This window comes from Stegostoma tigrinum, chromosome 15 (genome assembly GCF_030684315.1).
Source record: "Stegostoma tigrinum isolate sSteTig4 chromosome 15, sSteTig4.hap1, whole genome shotgun sequence".
Classification (NCBI taxonomy): domain Eukaryota; kingdom Metazoa; phylum Chordata; class Chondrichthyes; order Orectolobiformes; family Stegostomatidae; genus Stegostoma; species Stegostoma tigrinum.
Genome location: NC_081368.1, coordinates 44,775,310 through 44,792,543, shown reverse-complemented (window position 1 = coordinate 44,792,543; position 17,234 = coordinate 44,775,310). Strand labels below are relative to the sequence as shown.

At 42.4% G+C, this 17,234-nt stretch overlaps 1 protein-coding gene across 4 annotated transcripts in view; it reads right to left on the bottom strand.

The window, feature by feature from the left end:
- The window catches only part of xpnpep2 (X-prolyl aminopeptidase (aminopeptidase P) 2, membrane-bound), an 89,574-nt gene that overhangs the window by 38,890 nt on the left and 33,450 nt on the right, over window positions 1-17,234 (bottom strand). For all 4 annotated transcript variants that reach the window (XM_048544565.2, XM_048544567.2, XM_048544566.2 and 1 more), the window contains exons 8-11: window positions 16,816-16,962; window positions 13,606-13,707; window positions 11,150-11,231; window positions 4,894-5,089 (exon numbers count right to left, since the gene is read on the bottom strand). In XM_048544565.2, the coding sequence (XP_048400522.1) occupies window positions 4,894-5,089; window positions 11,150-11,231; window positions 13,606-13,707; window positions 16,816-16,962 (527 nt within the window). The remainder of the gene's footprint in view (window positions 1-4,893; window positions 5,090-11,149; window positions 11,232-13,605; window positions 13,708-16,815; window positions 16,963-17,234) is intronic.

Sequence of the window (17,234 nt, the reverse complement as noted above, 5' to 3'; positions counted from 1 at the left end):
AGGAGAGGGGACCTAATTGAGGTATACAAGATAATGAGAGGCATAGATAGAGTTGATAGCCAGAGACTATTTCCCAGGGCAGAAAAGGCTAACATGAGGGGTCATAGTTTTAAGCTGGTTGGAGGAAAGTATAGAGGGGATGTCAGAGGCGGGTTCTTTACACAGAGAGTTGTGAGAGCATGGAATGCGTTGCCAGCAGCAGTTGTGGAAGCAAGGTCATTGGGGACATTTAAGAGACTGCTGGACATGCATATGGTCACAGAAATTTGAGGGTGCGTACATGAGGATCAATGGTCGGCACAACATCGTGGGCTGAAGGGCCTGTTCTGTGCTGTACTGTTCTATGTTCTATCTCCAACTGCCATCGAGACATCAATCGCCTCAACCTCTCCACCCCTCTCACCCACTCCAACCTCTCCACCTCAGAACGTGCAGCTCTCTGCTCCCTCTGCTCTAACCCTAACCTCACTACAAAACATGCGGACAAGGGAGGCGCAGTTGTAGCATGGCGCACTGACCTCTACATCGCTGAGGCCAGATGCAAACTCTCTGACACTTCCTCCTATCACCCCCTTGATCATGACCCCATCCCGAAACCCAAACTATCATCTCCCAAACCATCCACGCCTCATCACCTCTGGTGACCTCCCGTCCACAGCCTCCAACCTCATTGTTCTCCAACCCTGCACCACCTGCTTCTATCTCCTTCCCAAAATCCACAAACCTGACTGCCCTGGTGGACCCATTGTCTCCGCCTTCTCCTGTCCCATCGAACGTATCTCCACCTATCGGGACTCCATTTTCTCCCTCTTGGTCCAGGAACTCCCTACCTACGTCCGTGACACCACTCACACCCTCCACCTCCTCCAGAACTTGCAATTCCTCAGTCCCCAAAACCTCATCTTTACCATGGATGTCCAGTCCCTATACACCTGCATTCCCCATACAAATGGCCTAAAGGCCCTCTGCTTCTTTCTGTTCCGCAGGCCTGACCAGTTCCCTCTCCACAGACACCCTCATCCGTTTAGCCAAACTCGTCCTCACCCTCAACAACTTCTCTTTCAACTCCTCCCATGTCCTACAAAGCGGGGTGGCCATGGGTACCTGCATGGGCCCTAGCTATGCCTGCCTCTTTGTAGGTTACGTGGAACAATCCCTCTTGCATACCTACACTGGCCCTAAACCCCACCTCTTCCTCCATTACATTGATGATTGTATCGGCGCCACCTCGTGCTCCCACAGAGCTCGAACAGTTTGTCCACTTCACCAGCACCTTCCTCCCCAATCTTAAGTTGCCCGGGCCATCTCTGATACCTCTCTCTCCTTCTTGGACCTCCCTGTTTCCATCTCCCGCAACCACTAGAAACCAATATCCATTTCAAGCCCACCAACTCCCACAGCTCCTAGAATACACCTCCTCCCACCCACCTTCCTGCAAAAATTCCATCATCTATTCCCAATGCCTTCGCCTCTGCGACATCTGCTCCCAGGATGAGGCATTCCACTCCCGTACATCTCAGATGTCCTTGTTTTTCAAGGACTGCAACTTCCACCCCTCAGTAGTCGAGAACGCCCTCGAGCATGTCTCCTGCATTTCCCGCAACTCATCCCTCACAACCCGATCCTGCAATTACAGCCAAAACAGAATCCCCCTCATCCTCACATACCACCCCACCAAGCTCCGGATACAACGCACCATCCTCTGACACATCCGCCATCTGCAATCTGACCCCACCACCAAAGACTTTTTCCCTACCCATCCTTATCTGCCTTCCGGAGGGACCACTCTCTCTGAGACTCCCTTATCCGCTCCACACTCCCCTCCAACCCCACCACACCCGGCCCTTTCCCCTGCAACCGCAGGAATTGCTACACCTGCCCCCACACCTCCTCCCTCACCCCCATCCCAGGCCCCAAGAAGACTTTCCACATCATGCAGATGTTCACCTGCACATCCACCAATGTGGTATATTGCATCTGCTGTTCCCATTGTGGCCTCCTTGACATCGAGAAAACCAAGCTGAGGCTTGAGGTCCGCTGTGCAGAACACCTATGCTCAATTCACACTAAACAACTGCACCTCCCAGTCGCGAACCATTTCAACTCCCCCTCCCATTCCGCAGATGACATGTCCATCCTGGGCCTCCTGTAGTACCACAACAATGCTACCCTGATGTTGCAGGAACAGCAACTCATATTCCGCTTGGGAACCCTGCATCCGAATAGTATCAATGCGGACTTCACAAGCTTCAAAATCTTCCCCCCCCCTACCACATTTCAAAACCAGCCCAGCTCAACCCTGCCCCCCTAACCTGTCCTTCCTCCCACCTATCCCCTCCTCCCCCCTCAAGCCCCACGCCCATCTCCTACCTACTGGCCTCATCCCACCTCCTTGATCTGTCTGTCCTCCCTGGAGTGACCTATCACCTCCCTACCTCCGCACCTACACTCACCTTTACTGGCTCCATCCCTGCCTCTTTGACCAGTCTCCTCTCCACTTATCTTCTCCTCTATCCATCTTCTATCTGCCTCCCCCTCTTTCCCTATTTATTTCAGAAACCCCTTACCCTCCCCCATTTCTGAAGAAGGGTCTAGGCCCAAAACGTGTTTTCCTGCTCCTGTGATGCTGTTTGGCCTGCTGCGTTCATCCAGCTCTACACCTTGTTAATTCTGTGTTGCCAGCTGGCTCTGGGATTCGGTTGGATGGAGGATACATGTGGCTGCTGGTAATGGAGTGTGCCTGAGATGTTGGTGATTGATGGAGGTCCAGAGGACCAAGTGGTGAGCTGGAGTTGTCAGTTTACATCTCTGACTTTCATGTGAGCTTTCAGTTTCAATCTGGTGTGTGGGAGAATGGGAAACTACGAGATCACATAATTACTGCATATTAATGAATACAATTAGGCTTCTCAATGCTCACACTGTTTTGGTTGGAAACTGAGACTTTGTGGTCTTGATGTTGAGAAACTTCTTGCTCGCCATCTCACATGATTCTCTCAATTTTCTCATCACTGCCACCTTATCCAGGGGCTGGAAAGATACTGCCCATGAAAACATATATTGTGAAGTGGCTTGACTGAGTAGATGATGGATGTTTTACCTCATAGGAGAATGTAGAACTTCTTTCTCTTCTTCTTCAGTTTATTATCTGAAGGCTAGATATACTCTCAGGCCCATAACCTCCACCACAAGTAATGTGAAGAAGGTGGTCCCAAATTCTGCCCAGCTGGAATGGGTATCGAATTATCTGAGCTAACCACACTCCCCCACTGCCAAAGGAGTTCGGGTTGCTGTGATTACACACCCTTTTATGTATATGTTTTCGTCTAGATGTAAGAATAGTGATGGATAAGCTCCAATTCTCTTTTTGTTATTTGGCTGACCCTTCAGCTCTTATCACTTGCCATTAGAAAACTTTGCAGGTTGGTATTCAACTTGTTTAGCCACTAAATCCCGGAAAGGAGGCCCTATATTTTATTAGATCTCTTGCTCACTTGCTACAAAACTGATTTTCAGAGCAACCTGATCATACCTTCCTGCAATCAGATAGTTTGAAGGGCAGCAGCAGGCATTCCCCTGAAATCATGTCCATACAGGCAGAAGTCCTACTCAGTGAGAACTGCTGACAATCAAAGGCCAGCAGCTCTAGTGCTCAACAGCACCCCTGAAAAGTTCATGGTTACTGCCACAAGAAAAACCAGCATTGAGAGGGTCAAGGGGTCATTTTTTTGGGGAGGTGTAGCTCACAGGGAGAGTAGGAAGTGGTGGCAAGATGTTTGGTAACAAGGCAAGGGGTGACTTTCAAAGCTGCACCCTGCTTTCAGTCCCTCATTCACACATGAATTAGTGCTGATCAAAGAACCCCCAATCCTCTCTTGCAGTCCAGGTGGGACTTCATTGGTCCTTAATCAGTCATTGTTAAACCACTTAAAGGACCATAATTAATGGTGGGTTAGGAAGGTGGAGCTTGGGTCTTCACACCCAGAATATACTTTGGGTGGAAATGGGAAGGGAGCAAGATTCTGGGACATCATCACTATGACTAGTTAATTTGGTCCTATCTCCAGATCTGCCCCTTCTGCAATCAGATAATTTCTTCCCTGAGTGTGAGTTGAATCTGGAATTTATTGCTTTGTGGTGGGAACACTATCCACTGCTGCACAAGATACCACAGTCTTGGATGCAGAGTATTAAAATGCAGGTCTTGCTGAAGAGATAGAGGGGAAATTTCTCCCTTGATGATTACTATTCTTTGGAATTCACTACCCAAGAGAACTGTGAAAATGTGATCATTGAGTGAAGGTTGAGTTAAGTAGACTTTTGATTAATGAGAGGGCCAAATATCATGTTGTGCAGGCAAGATCTTGGAGTTAAGGCCATACCAGATCAGCGTTGATGTTACTGAATAGCAGAACAAGCTTTAGGGGTCAAATGGCCAACTCCTGTTTCTACTTCTTCTGGAACCCTTTCTGCAAGATGGTGCCAAAATTGAAAAAGGTTGAAGAAGCATATCTCAGAACAGCGGTTGCAGTGCATTTCTCCTTTACTTTATCTTAACAAAATAAATCAAAAAATGTCCTGCACTTCATCATTGCACGTATTACTTCTCACTGAAATGATCACACATGGGAAATATTGGCCAAGGCAGTTTGAATAGCACCATTTTAATTGTGACCAATTAAAAATACCATAACAATTTTGGTTTAAAGATCAAGATGATTATTGGAGGAAGGGGAGGAAAAGGGCTCTAAGGAATAGAATGCTGAGAAAGAATGGGCTATGAGTAGGAGAATGATAGGAGCTTTTTAGGTTTTTAATTTACTGAGGAGACCGGAAATAGAAAGACTGCATCAGATAGTGTGTAAAGGTACTGTTACAAAATCCCAAATTTACCTCAGGAATGACTTCATAGACACCATAGGTTGTGTATTCCTGACCAATCCAGATTTTGACATTTCCTTTAGCATATTCCTGCAGGTTTTGTCGGATATCGGCGTAGGGCTTCAGCTGAACACACATGTCTGTTGTACAAGATGTATTCAAATAGTCCCTAATGTGTTGAGGCAGTCGTGATTCATTCACAAATAACCTGGTCATTAGTGTACACATAGAGACATTAGTTATAACCTGACAGTTACAGCATTTATACAGTCACTAAATATCTTATTTATTTGAGATATAACTGATAATTATGATACCTGAGCTTCAAGCTTCAACATTTACAAAACACATGTATGATATATATATATAGGATATACACATCTCAAACACATTTGATATTCTTCAATAAATGTTTACAAAAAGATAACTTCCAGCTGTTCAAAGATAGAAAAAAAATACTGTTTCACAGATCAAATTAGTCGTTAGCTTATTTTACTGCATCGTTGGCCCTCTTTTGGTACAGACAAACATGACATAGGCTCATTAGGGAGAGACTGATTGAAGCTGATCTAATACTTTCTGTACTGACCATATGACGGATGAGCAATAAGAGCCCACTTCCCCTCCCATATGTGGAGATGGTGAGCCAGTTTGGTTTTGAGCATAGAACTGTCAAAGTATATCTGTGATTTGGAGCTGCTGGTGTTGGACTAGGGTGGACATAGTCAGACGTTACACGACGCCAGGTTATAGTCCAACAGATTATCAGAAATCACAAGTATATTAAGCACTGCTACTTTCTCAGGTGAAGTTGGAATTTCATCTGATGAAGGAGCAGTGCCCCAGAAGCTTGTGTTTTCAAACAACCTATTGGACTACATCCTGGTGTTGTGTGACTTCTGACAAAGTATATTGGCATTTGAAGCATTCGCATGGTGGAGGCAAGCTCACAGACAGATCCAGAAAGAGAGAAATTGGGAAAAATTCAGTTGTTGATTGCTTCCAACTTTAAACTGATTTTCTCCATTTCCAGAATACTAGCAGTTAAATTTTAAAAAAATAGACTGTGACACCATTCTATTTGGATAGTGTTTTTTTTACACAGAGAGGAGCAAAACACAGAATAAATTTATCTCTCGAACATGGTGGCTATTGTTCATCAAACTCATTTCCAGGAGTCTGTTGCTGCCAGATTAGGAATTGATTTTGAAAGCAGCAGTTATTTTAGGCCTAGCCCTTCTGCGAACGATCAGATGAGCTGCTATCAGATGGATCACAGATGATCTAACTAAATCAGTGGATATTTCAAGGGGAATGACAAGTCAGGTGGTTCCTCTCAAAGTTTTGCCATTCTAGTGTTGCACTCAAGTAACTGATGAAGGATGGAGTGTGGGTAGAGATTGGGCCCTACTGGATGTGATACAGTAGTTGTTACTGCAAAACATACCTTGTAATCCTGGTACCGAGCTTTCAGGCCATAAACAGCCCAGCACAATTGCACAATACAATTTTAATCTGCCATACAGATAGCTAGAACATTCAGAGGGCAATCACAACTCATATTATCACCATAGGCAAGTTAAAGATCTTTGTTAAACTTATTCATGGGATATGGGTGTTATGCAAAATGCTTAACAAAATAATGTAATTGCTACTATTAATTAATTGTTCCAAAATAGTACTATCCCATAAGCACCCCCTTGGCAAAGCCAAATTCAGTAAAATAGATTTGTCTCACATGCAACTCTAGCAGATGGAGCAGAACTCCAGATTTTAGCTGTAACAGAGAGAAGAATAAAAACTTCCACATCCAGCTTCAAGATCCCAATAACTGCAGAAAGCTAAAACTAAAAATGCTGGTTCCATGGGAGCTTGACCATTCAGCCTGCTTCTTTTGTTCCAACTTAAAAAAAATTCGTAGACCTCATAAGCTGTTTACGTTATTATCTCTCAGTCTGTCTTAACCTTTCTCCATTTAAAATCCACAACAAAATGCATCTCTTAAAGTCCTAGTATCATCACAGTATGGACAATGTTTTGTTGCTTCACACTGTATGTAGAATGAAGAGAAAATTTATGTTTATAAAGAACTTTTCATGTCTCCAGGGTATCCCAAAGTATTTCACATACTTCCAAAACATAGTCATTGTTAGTCTATCAAATGTGGCATCTGAATTATGCAACCAGCAATGAGATAAATGGCTAGCTAATCTATTTTTGAAAGCGGGATGAACACAATTTCAGTGTCCCAATTTGAAAAGAACAGCAACTTGGGTGGCGCATGGGTCTAAATAGATTTGCATTCTGCTACCATGTAGGGTTTATGTTATTTGGAGTCAACAGCTATTGATGAAGTTCCATATTCATTCTCCTGCAGCTTTCATTGTATCATGAATTTATGTATGTTTATGACATCATGGGACTTGCTTAATAATGGACATTGATTTACAGCATCATATACCTGTGGTTATAAACTATCTGAATACATAAACTGTGGCATTATTTTCAACTTATCTTTGTATTTCCTTTGACAGATGACACCCTGTTGACCTCATGGCTTCTATATTTCTAACACCCCAAACTCTCAGCGGTCTTCCACAGGGTGAAAACTTCCCGGGGGAGGTGATGGCCTAGTGGTATCATTGTTGGACTGTTAATCCACAGACCCAGAGAATGCTCTGGGGACTCAGGTTTGAATCCCACCATGACAGATGATGGAATGTGAATTCAATAAATATCTGGAATTAACAATCTCGTGATGATTGTGAATCCATTGCCGATTGTTGGGGAAAATCCCATCTGGTCCACTAATGCCTTTTGGGGAAGGAAACTGCCATCCTTACTTAGACTGGCCTACATGTGACTCCAGATCCACAGCAAAGTGGTTGACTCTAAACTGTCCTTATAGGCAGGGATGGGAAATAAATGATGCCTAGCCAGTGACACCCTCATCCCATGAACAAATAAAAGGATTGGCATGTCCTTTCCACTCAAAGTCATAAAGATGTTTCCAATCATGACATCAGTTATTTGCTTTCTACAAGTAGGAACTGCAGAGTAGCCTATCTGCCAGATACCCACTATAACTATAGGGAAAGTTCTTGTTGTTGAAAATGAGAATTCTGTTACAACCTTCACAGCTATGGGAAGAGATGTGTTAACCATTGAGTTTGCCGGTTAGTCAGCTCGCAGCAGATGGCATAGCTTCATAAAGTCAGTCTAAGGTACCAATGAGACTATTTGTAGTGCTTACATTTGCCTATTAGCTGACAGTGGTTATGTGATTGGGGTAAATGAATTGAATTTGCTGACTGTGATAAAGTCACTACATCTGTGTTGACTGAAAAATGCTACCTCAGGTAAAATGATGAAGATTCAATATTGTTAAAAAACAGTTTAGATTGGATTGGACTCAAAAACAATCTTTGATGAGTAATTTTCACATAGATATAATGTAAAGCTTATTGTTTAAACTTTGACTTTCCCCCTTCACCTATCTGCATTCCCTTTCTAAAAATATTGAGATTTGCTGAAGCACATTACCTAAAACACTGAACAATCATTTGGCAAAGAAACCTTACGTAAGCTTAATGATTGTTGGTGGACTATTTATCCATAGTTGGCACCACAGCAGAGCCTGATCCTATCCTCACTCAGTATTCATATACACATACTTTCCAGCAGCAAGCAGGAGCACAACTCTTACTGGTTTCCCATTATCGTGCTTCAGCTGAGAATGAGGTCAGTTAGCCACTGTGATCACTGATTTATAAGGCTGAGAGCTTTCCATCCTTTAGAATTCAGCTGCTCATTGAAAACTGAGTATCTGACATCTTTATTTCACTCAGAATCCTGCAGGCCATTCAGCCCATTGGACTTGTATCTACATAGAGCCTAGGACATCACAAAACATCCTGAAATATACTACAACAGTCTTATAATGTGACATTTGGCAAAAAAAAAACTCATACACAAGGCAGAGTTAGAGGATCTTGGAGGAGTAAGGAGACACAGAGAAGTTTCAGGAGCATTTTGAAGAACTTAGGGCCTCAGCAGCTGGTTGTACACCCACCACAACGGTGCAATTAAAATCAGATACTTCAGACCAGAATTAGATGAGTGTCAGCAACTTGAAGCATGTGTGGTTGGAAAAGTTTACAGAAATAGGGTGAGATCAAATAGTGATTACAATTTAAAGCAAAAATGACTTTTTGTGAATAGCCTCGAGCTATGGTTGGTATAATGTGGAAAGATAGTCAAGAGCATGTTGGAAGTGTCAGTGACAGAAATAACAAAGGCATGGATGAATGTTTCAGCAGTAAATAAGCTCAGGCGGTGTGGAATTGTCTAATGCTATGGAATAGAAATTGATATTTTTTGTGATGGTTCAGTTATGTGGTTAGAAACACATCTTCAGATCACATATAACTCCTGGGGTGTCATTGATAGTTTAGTTTATGACTGTTCTTAAGGAGAAGATTAGAGAAAAATTGCAGGCTTAGTTCTTCCAATCCTGTACCGAATGTTGGACAACAAGTATGATAATTTAGTGGTAGTGGAAGAATTCTGGATGTGAGTTTGCTTCCTGAGCTGGAAGGTTCGTTTTCAGACGTTTCGTCACCATACTAGATAACATCATCAGTGAGCCTCCGACCAAGCGCTGGTGTTATGTCCCGCTTTCTATTTATCTGGTTATATTTCCTTGGGTTGGTGATGTCATTTCCTGTGTTGGTGATGTCATTTCCTGTTCTTTTTCTCAGGGGATGGTAGATTGGCTCCAAATCAATGTGTTTGTTGATGGAGTTCCAGTTGGAATGCCATGCTTCTAGGAATTCTCGTGCGTGTCTCTGTTTGGCTTGACCTAGGATGGATGTGTTGTCCCAATCAAAGTGGTGTCCTTCCTCATCTGTATGCAAGGATACGAATGATAGTGGGTCATGTCGTTTTGTGGCTAGTTGATGTTCATGTATCCTGGTGGCTAGCTTTCTGCCAGTTTGTCCATTGGTTTGACAAACTGGCAGAAAGCTAGCCACCAGGATACATGAACATCAACTAGCCACAAAACGACATGACCCACTATCACTCGTATCCTTACATACAGATGAGGAAGGACACTACTTTGATTGGGACAACACATTCATCCTAGGACAAGCCAAACAGAGACACGCACGAGTATTCCGAGAAGCATGGCATTCCAACTGGAACTCCATCAACAAACACATTGATTTGGAGCCAATCTACCATCCCCTGAGAAAAAGAACAGGAAATGACATCATCAACACAGGAAATGACATCACCAACCCAAGGAAACCTAACCAGATAAATAGAAAGCGGGACATAACACCAGCGCTTCGTCGGAGGCTCACTGATGATGTTACCTAGTATTGTGATGAAACGTCTGAAAACGAACCTTCCAGCTCAGCGAGCAAACTCACATCCAGAACCTCAACCTGAGCTACAAATCTTCTCAAAACTCAGTAGTGGAAGAATCTTGAAAGATGGTGGTGACATTGAGCTACCTGTCATAGTGTTCATGTCAAAACTAATCCTGAATTTTGGATGATGTTTCTGAGAGGCAGAATGTAGACAGGAAATAGGAGAGAACTCAAGGATAGATCTTTGGAAGACACCACATTCAGGTGCTGTAGCTGTGAGAGTACATGTTGCAAGTTGTATTATAGCTATAACAAGACAGCTAAGAATTGATCCAGGTGGATGATGTTGGAGACGTGTCGTTTACGAAACCTCCCAATTGTATTCCCTATAGCCAAGCCCAGGTCACATATTGAGCAAAGAAAGCTATTGTTTCAAGAGTACCCCAAGGAATCCCAGTGCAAACTTCTCTGCCATCAGTAAACAATCATTTGCGTCTACTTCTTGCCTCTTACTACTTAGCCATTTTTGTACCCACCTTATCACATGCTTCCACTTTCTAGCAACTCTGAAATGTGGTTCCTTATCAAATACCTTCTGAAAATCCAGATATGAAGTATTCACTGCATTTCCTTCAAATAACTTAATCATCTTAACCTGATTTGATTTGCCTTACATACATGATAGTTGTTCCTTGATCTCTAACCTGTGCATCTACATCCAATAATTAATTTCATCCTTGATAAACATCTCTAGCATTTTTCCAATTTTAAATGATTAGTAATCCAAAAGAAAACATGCTTTCATTAGCGTGTAGGTGAATTTTCCTAGATAATTTCAGATTCTTGATATGTTTAGTTCAATTTAAACTCATTGTCCTTGGGAATAAACAAACCTGATGAAATTTTCAGCCAACAGCGTGTAAGACTTGAAAAATGGATTGTATGGAATATCATCCCCTCGCAGGTTGAACAGCCCTAGATAAAAATATTCAGACATGTTTATTTTAATAATATTGATTTGCTCAATTGTTAAAACTGTATTGAAAACAAAATTGGTACATATTGATTTCTGTCAAGAATGCTCCCATGAAAAGGTATCACTCTTTCACTGCCCTGCTTATTTACGACAATATACAACATATTATGCAAGCCACTTCCTTGCAGCCTTATGACAGTCGTCATGTCTTCACTCTGAGGCAGTCAACCATATGACCTAAGTTTGAGCAATTATGGAAAATGAGTGGCTGGCTTCCAAATCATAATTCACGTAGGCAGTAGCATTCATTAAAGCCATAAGGAATGTCATGGAATGGACTTTTGTGGTACTTAATTGGTAAATTCATCGCACGGGCTGCTCTAGAGGAATCCTGAGTGTATGTTCAGATTTGTAGTTCTCTGCTGCACAACCTTACCATTATGAATGCACAGCTCTTTCTGTCAGGGAAATAGCAAGATACTGGTGGGTAGAAGGGCTGTGGGGATGGGTGGTGACAATCAACCCAGCTATTCTCTGGTTGGACCATCAACAATCACCTTTTCTGACATCAATGACAATAAATGTGACCTGCGTTTCTTGTCATCCATTGGGCAAAATGCAAAAAATGGAAATCATTACAAAATGGACACTTTCCAAACCCTACTTAAACATTATTGTCATATCGTATGCAAACTTCAACTCATCATCCTTGTGCATTTGGGTGCTGCCCATTTTCTCAACACTTTTACATGTCTTAGTGCTCCAACATGGTGCCATACACTGGCCATAGCATGACTGGTGGAAAACTGTGAATTTCAAGGGGAAGACAGAAAGTTGTTTTGCAAGATGCTTTCCAGCTGTTTTAATCCTTGAATGGTCCACCTTGGATTCCACCACATTGGCACAGGTAGCAGCAGTCTAGCTGGTTGGCCAAAGGTGTGAGCACAAAATGCAGAGTGAGCACCGTCATTGCCTGGTCACAATGTCACTGCCTCACTTCATGGCTGTTACTCAGAATCTCTAATAATCTGTTGAAGGACAGATTGCTGGACAGCCTGTAAGCCTCTTCAATTACTGATATCTGTGGCCATGATGGCATTAGTTGAAACTTGACTAACAGCAAGATAACCACTTATCCTTTCAGTGTGAGCTTTCACTATGGATGCTGAGCTACCCTTCAAAATTAATGCAATACCAGTATCTAAGCTGAGAGTATGAGTGTGAATGATAGTACTTTTATTCATCACTGTTTCCATTCCTTTCACTGCTGGATCAGCTGGCAGATCTGGAACGTTTGAAAGAAGAAAGGCACAGAGGTAGAGTTCTAGTGAAAGGAATAGGGGCAAAGTAAGGACTGGATGCTTATATTATCTGCAGCTTATAAATCGGAAGATATTATGACACATGGGATGTCGCAAAGAGGAGATTGAACCATTATGTTATTTTAAGTGATTCCAGCAATGCTGCAGGAACTTGCCTCACCTTGGCTGTTCTAATGATGCCCAGAAATATCCTGTCCAATGCATTGAGTACATTTCCCTACCAGATGGGTACCATTGGCACTGGTTATCTTTGCCCTGCGACCCTTCTGGAGCAAACATGATGCAATGCTTTCCAGCAGCTTTCAGCTGCTTTTTGATAGTTGATTCAAACAAACTGGGTGTAGATTAGATTCTGTGGAGTTAGGGACCTCAGGACGAGGCTGAGCTGAATCATCCACTTGGCACTTCTCCAGCTGTTTTTTTCCTCTACTCCATCCCCCTCATGTCCCATAGCACAAAGGTGAATGCAAATTGACTGGTTCATGACTGGTACCTTACAGCCACAATCTAGGCCTTCTGAATTTGAGCCACAACCCCACTCCAACACCATTAACAAAAATTAACTCCTCAACTGCTTCCAGAAACTCAATCAGAGCCAAATGAGGTTAACTAGCAACTAGCTTTCAAGCGGTTGGTTTTATTTTATAAATAGTGCTGATACTGGGATTCCTTGCTACAGTGTATTTAGCAGTATGTATTCAAGACATGATGTTATCCAATCATTGAGTTCAAATTGGTGTTAAATATTGATGAACTTCATACTCTGAATGTTTCTGGTGCATTTTCTTAATTTCTGTACTCACACTCTCATCAAGCAGGCTGAACCAGCTATGTACACTGGAAAGGAACCTATAGTTCTGAAACTCCATTTGCTACAGTCCAATCTCATAGGAAACAAACAATCCTCAAACAAACACCATTATTCCTATTTGTCAAGAAAATCCTACTTTTAAATAAATATCGAATTCCACGTTTTTCCTTTTCTTATCTTAACGGTTTACTAACTAAAACAGAGAGAGAAAAATGATCTTTAAAAAGGAATAGCTCTTACATGCAGTTTCATCCAGTGCAGAGATCAACAATGCAGTTGGCCGGTAAGCGTTTTGTTTCATCTGTGCACGGATTTCTATTACCTTCATTTGCCATGTTCTTTCTGTAATACAACATATAGATTAAAGACTACCCTCCTTTGACAGAGTAAACGTATTGAAGCATCATTTTAAGATGAATTTGTAAATGGAAAAGGACAGTTCTTCACAGAATCACAAATTATAACAAACATTATGGGCAGCGCGGTGACTTAGTGGTTAGCACTGCTGCCTCACAGCACCAAGGGCCTGGGTTCAATTCCCCCTCGGTCAACTGTCTGTGTGGAGTTTGCACATTCTCCCTATGTCTGCTTGGGTTTCCTCTGGTTGCTCCGGTTTCCTCCCACAGTCCAAAGATGTAGAGACTAGGTGGATTGACCATATTACATCACCCATAGTGTTCAGGGATGTGTAGATTAGGGGGGGTTATAGGGGGATGGGCAAGATGCTCTGAGGGTCAGTGTGGACTTGGTGGGAATGGCCTGTTTCAACAGTGTTGGGATTCTATGGGAAGAAGGATTCCTCTCAATTATTTTTTAAATGACAAGATCACAAAGTAAAAACTTATGACGGAGGCCATTTTGCCATCAGAACATAGCAAATGGGTGTAAAAGTTGTAAGCCATTTTTTCTAAAAGTTATTACGTGTTGATTTTCTTATGAAAACATTTTCCTGACACAAACCCAATTTGATTGCCCCTGTTTTATTTTCTGCTCTTATTATATCCTCCTGTTTTATTATCAGTACTACTACAGATTTATCCAATTAAGAGAAGGCATTTTGGTTGTGGAATACTTTCAAAGACTTCCAAATTAGTCACAGTGTAAAGGTGCCTATGTTTACTTCTTTGCTATGTCATTTAGTGAGGACAATTAGGTATTCTAGTGACATAGAGTTATTGTCATAGAGACGTAGAACAGGGTATCAAACTCTTTGGTTCAACTCGTCCATGAAGACCGGGCATCCTAAATTAATGGAGTCCCATTTGACAGCTCTTTTTAAATTCATTTCTGGCACGTAGGTGTTGCTGGCTGGCCAGCATTTATTGCCTATCCCTAGTTGCCCTTGAGAAGGGGGTGGTGAGCTGCCTTCTTGAACTGCTGCAGCCCACCTGCCATTAGTGAGGGAATTTCTGGATTTTGACCCAGCGACAGTGAAGGAATGGCAATATATTTCCAAGTCAGGATAGTGCGTGTCTTGGAGGGGTACTTAAAGGTGGTAGCATTCCCAGATATCTGCTGCCCTTGTCCTTCTAGATGGAAGCAGTCACGCATTTGGAACGTGCTGCCTGAGGATCTTCACTGAATTTCTGCAGCGCATCTTGTAGATAGTACACATTGTTGCTACTGAGTGTTGGCAGTGGAGAGAGTGGATGTTTGTGGATGTAGTGCCAATCAAGCAGGCTGCTTTGTTCTGGATGGTGTCAAGCTTCTTGAGTGTTGTTGGGGCTGCGCTCATCCAGGCAAGTGGGGAATATTCCATCACACTCCTGACTTGTGCCTTGCAGATGGTGAACAGGATTTGAGGAGTCAGGAGGTGAATTACTCATTGCAGTATTCTGAGCAGTTGACCTGCTCTTGTAGCCACAGTGTTTATGTGATCCTATATCTCTCTAACCCTTCCTATTCATATACTCATCCAAATACCTTTTAAATGTATTTGTACCAGCCTCCACCACTTCCTTTGGCAGTTCATTCCATATATGCACCACCCTCTGTGTGCAAAATTGCCCCTCAGGTCCCTTTTAAATCTTTCACCTCTCACTTTATACCTATGTCCGCTAGTTCTGGATTCTGTTACCTTCAGGAAAGATCATTGATTATTCATCCTATCCATGCCCCTGCTGATTTTATAATCCTCTATAAGGTCACGCCATTAGTAAGGGAATGCCCCAGGGAAAACAGTCCCAGCGTATTCAGTCTCTCCCTATAGCTCAAACTCTCCAACCCAAGCAATATCCTTATAAATCTTTTCTGAACCCTTTCAAGTTTCGCAAAACCCTTCCTATAATAGGGACACCAGAATTGCAGACAGTATTCCAAAAGTGGCCTAACCAATGTCCTGTACAGCTGCAACATGACCTCCCAACTCCTCTGCTCAATGCACGGACTAATAAAGTCAAGCATACCAAACACCTTCTTCACTATCCTGTCTGCCTGCAACTCCACTTTCAAGGAACTAAGAACCTGCACTCCAAGGTCTTTTTGTTTGGCAATATTCTCCAGGGCCTTACCATTATGTGTATAAGTCCTGTCCTGATTTGCCCCACCAAAATGTAGCATTTCACATTTATCTAGGTTAAATTCCATCTGCTGCTCCACAGCCTATCAACCCACCTGATCAAGGTCCTGTTGTACTTTGAGGAATGTTCTTCATTGTTGACTGCACCACCAATTTTGGTGTCACCTGCAAATTTAACCTCCTATGGTCACATACAAATCATTTATGTGGATGACAAAAAGCAGTGGATCCAGTACCGATCCTCGCAGCACACTGCTGAGCACAGATTTCCAGTCCGAAAAGCAGTCTCTACCACCACCCTCTGTCTCCTACCTTCCAGCCAATCTTGTATCCAAATGGCTAGTTCTGCCTGTATTCCATGTGTCCTAATTTATTAACCAATTTACCATGTGGAACCATGTCAAACACCTTACTGAAGTCCACATAGATAATGTCTACTGATATGCCTTCAGCAATCCTCTTCATCACTTCAAAAAACTCGATCAAGTAAATAAATTGGAAGAAAAAGCAGTGCTCATGATTATTCTACACAATGAATTAAGCATTGCTTTTTATTCATTACCTTATATGTACTTCCAAAAGATTTTCTCACATTTGCTTTGCTAATCCTAAACTTTGAAAGTGAACTAAAAAGTAAATCTACTTATTATAAGGAAATTAAAAGTTGAATTTCATTTTGAAATTTTACCCCCAGCTTTTTGTACTGGAGTCAATGCAGGATGCTAGATAACGAAATGTGAGGCTGGATGAACACAGCAGGCCCAGCAGCATCTCTGAGATGCTGCTGGGCCTGCTGCGTTCATCCAGCCTCACATTTCGTTATCTTGGATTCTCCAGCATCTGCAGTTCCCATTATCACCAATGCAGGATGCTGTGGGTTATAACATCCATTTACACTATCATTTCCTATATACTTAAGAGAAATAATTTACCATAGAATTGATCTGGCACTTTGAAAATATCATCGGTAGGGTTTGGTGGGCGGTCTGTGCCCCAGATAATATCCACTAAATTTTTTTCTTCAGCAACAAATTGTCGTTTGCCTTGAAGCAATGGCTTTTTGTAACTTTCCCACTCCACTGTTTAAAAACAAAAGCACAGCAGAAATTAGAATGTGAGTACCCTTTGATGCAGTATTTATGCAGAATAGTCAATATTTTTATGGTAGAAACACTAAATGCTTGACAGCATCTTGTCAGGTCAAAGCTCTTTATGCTTTGGGTTACTGTCACAGCACAGTGACTGTCTTTACATATGCAAACATCGCAGCCATTCTGTGTCAGCAGCATTCCCCAAAGAAACAGAAATGGAAATTAACTTTTTTTGTGGGAATTGTTAAGGGAAGAACATT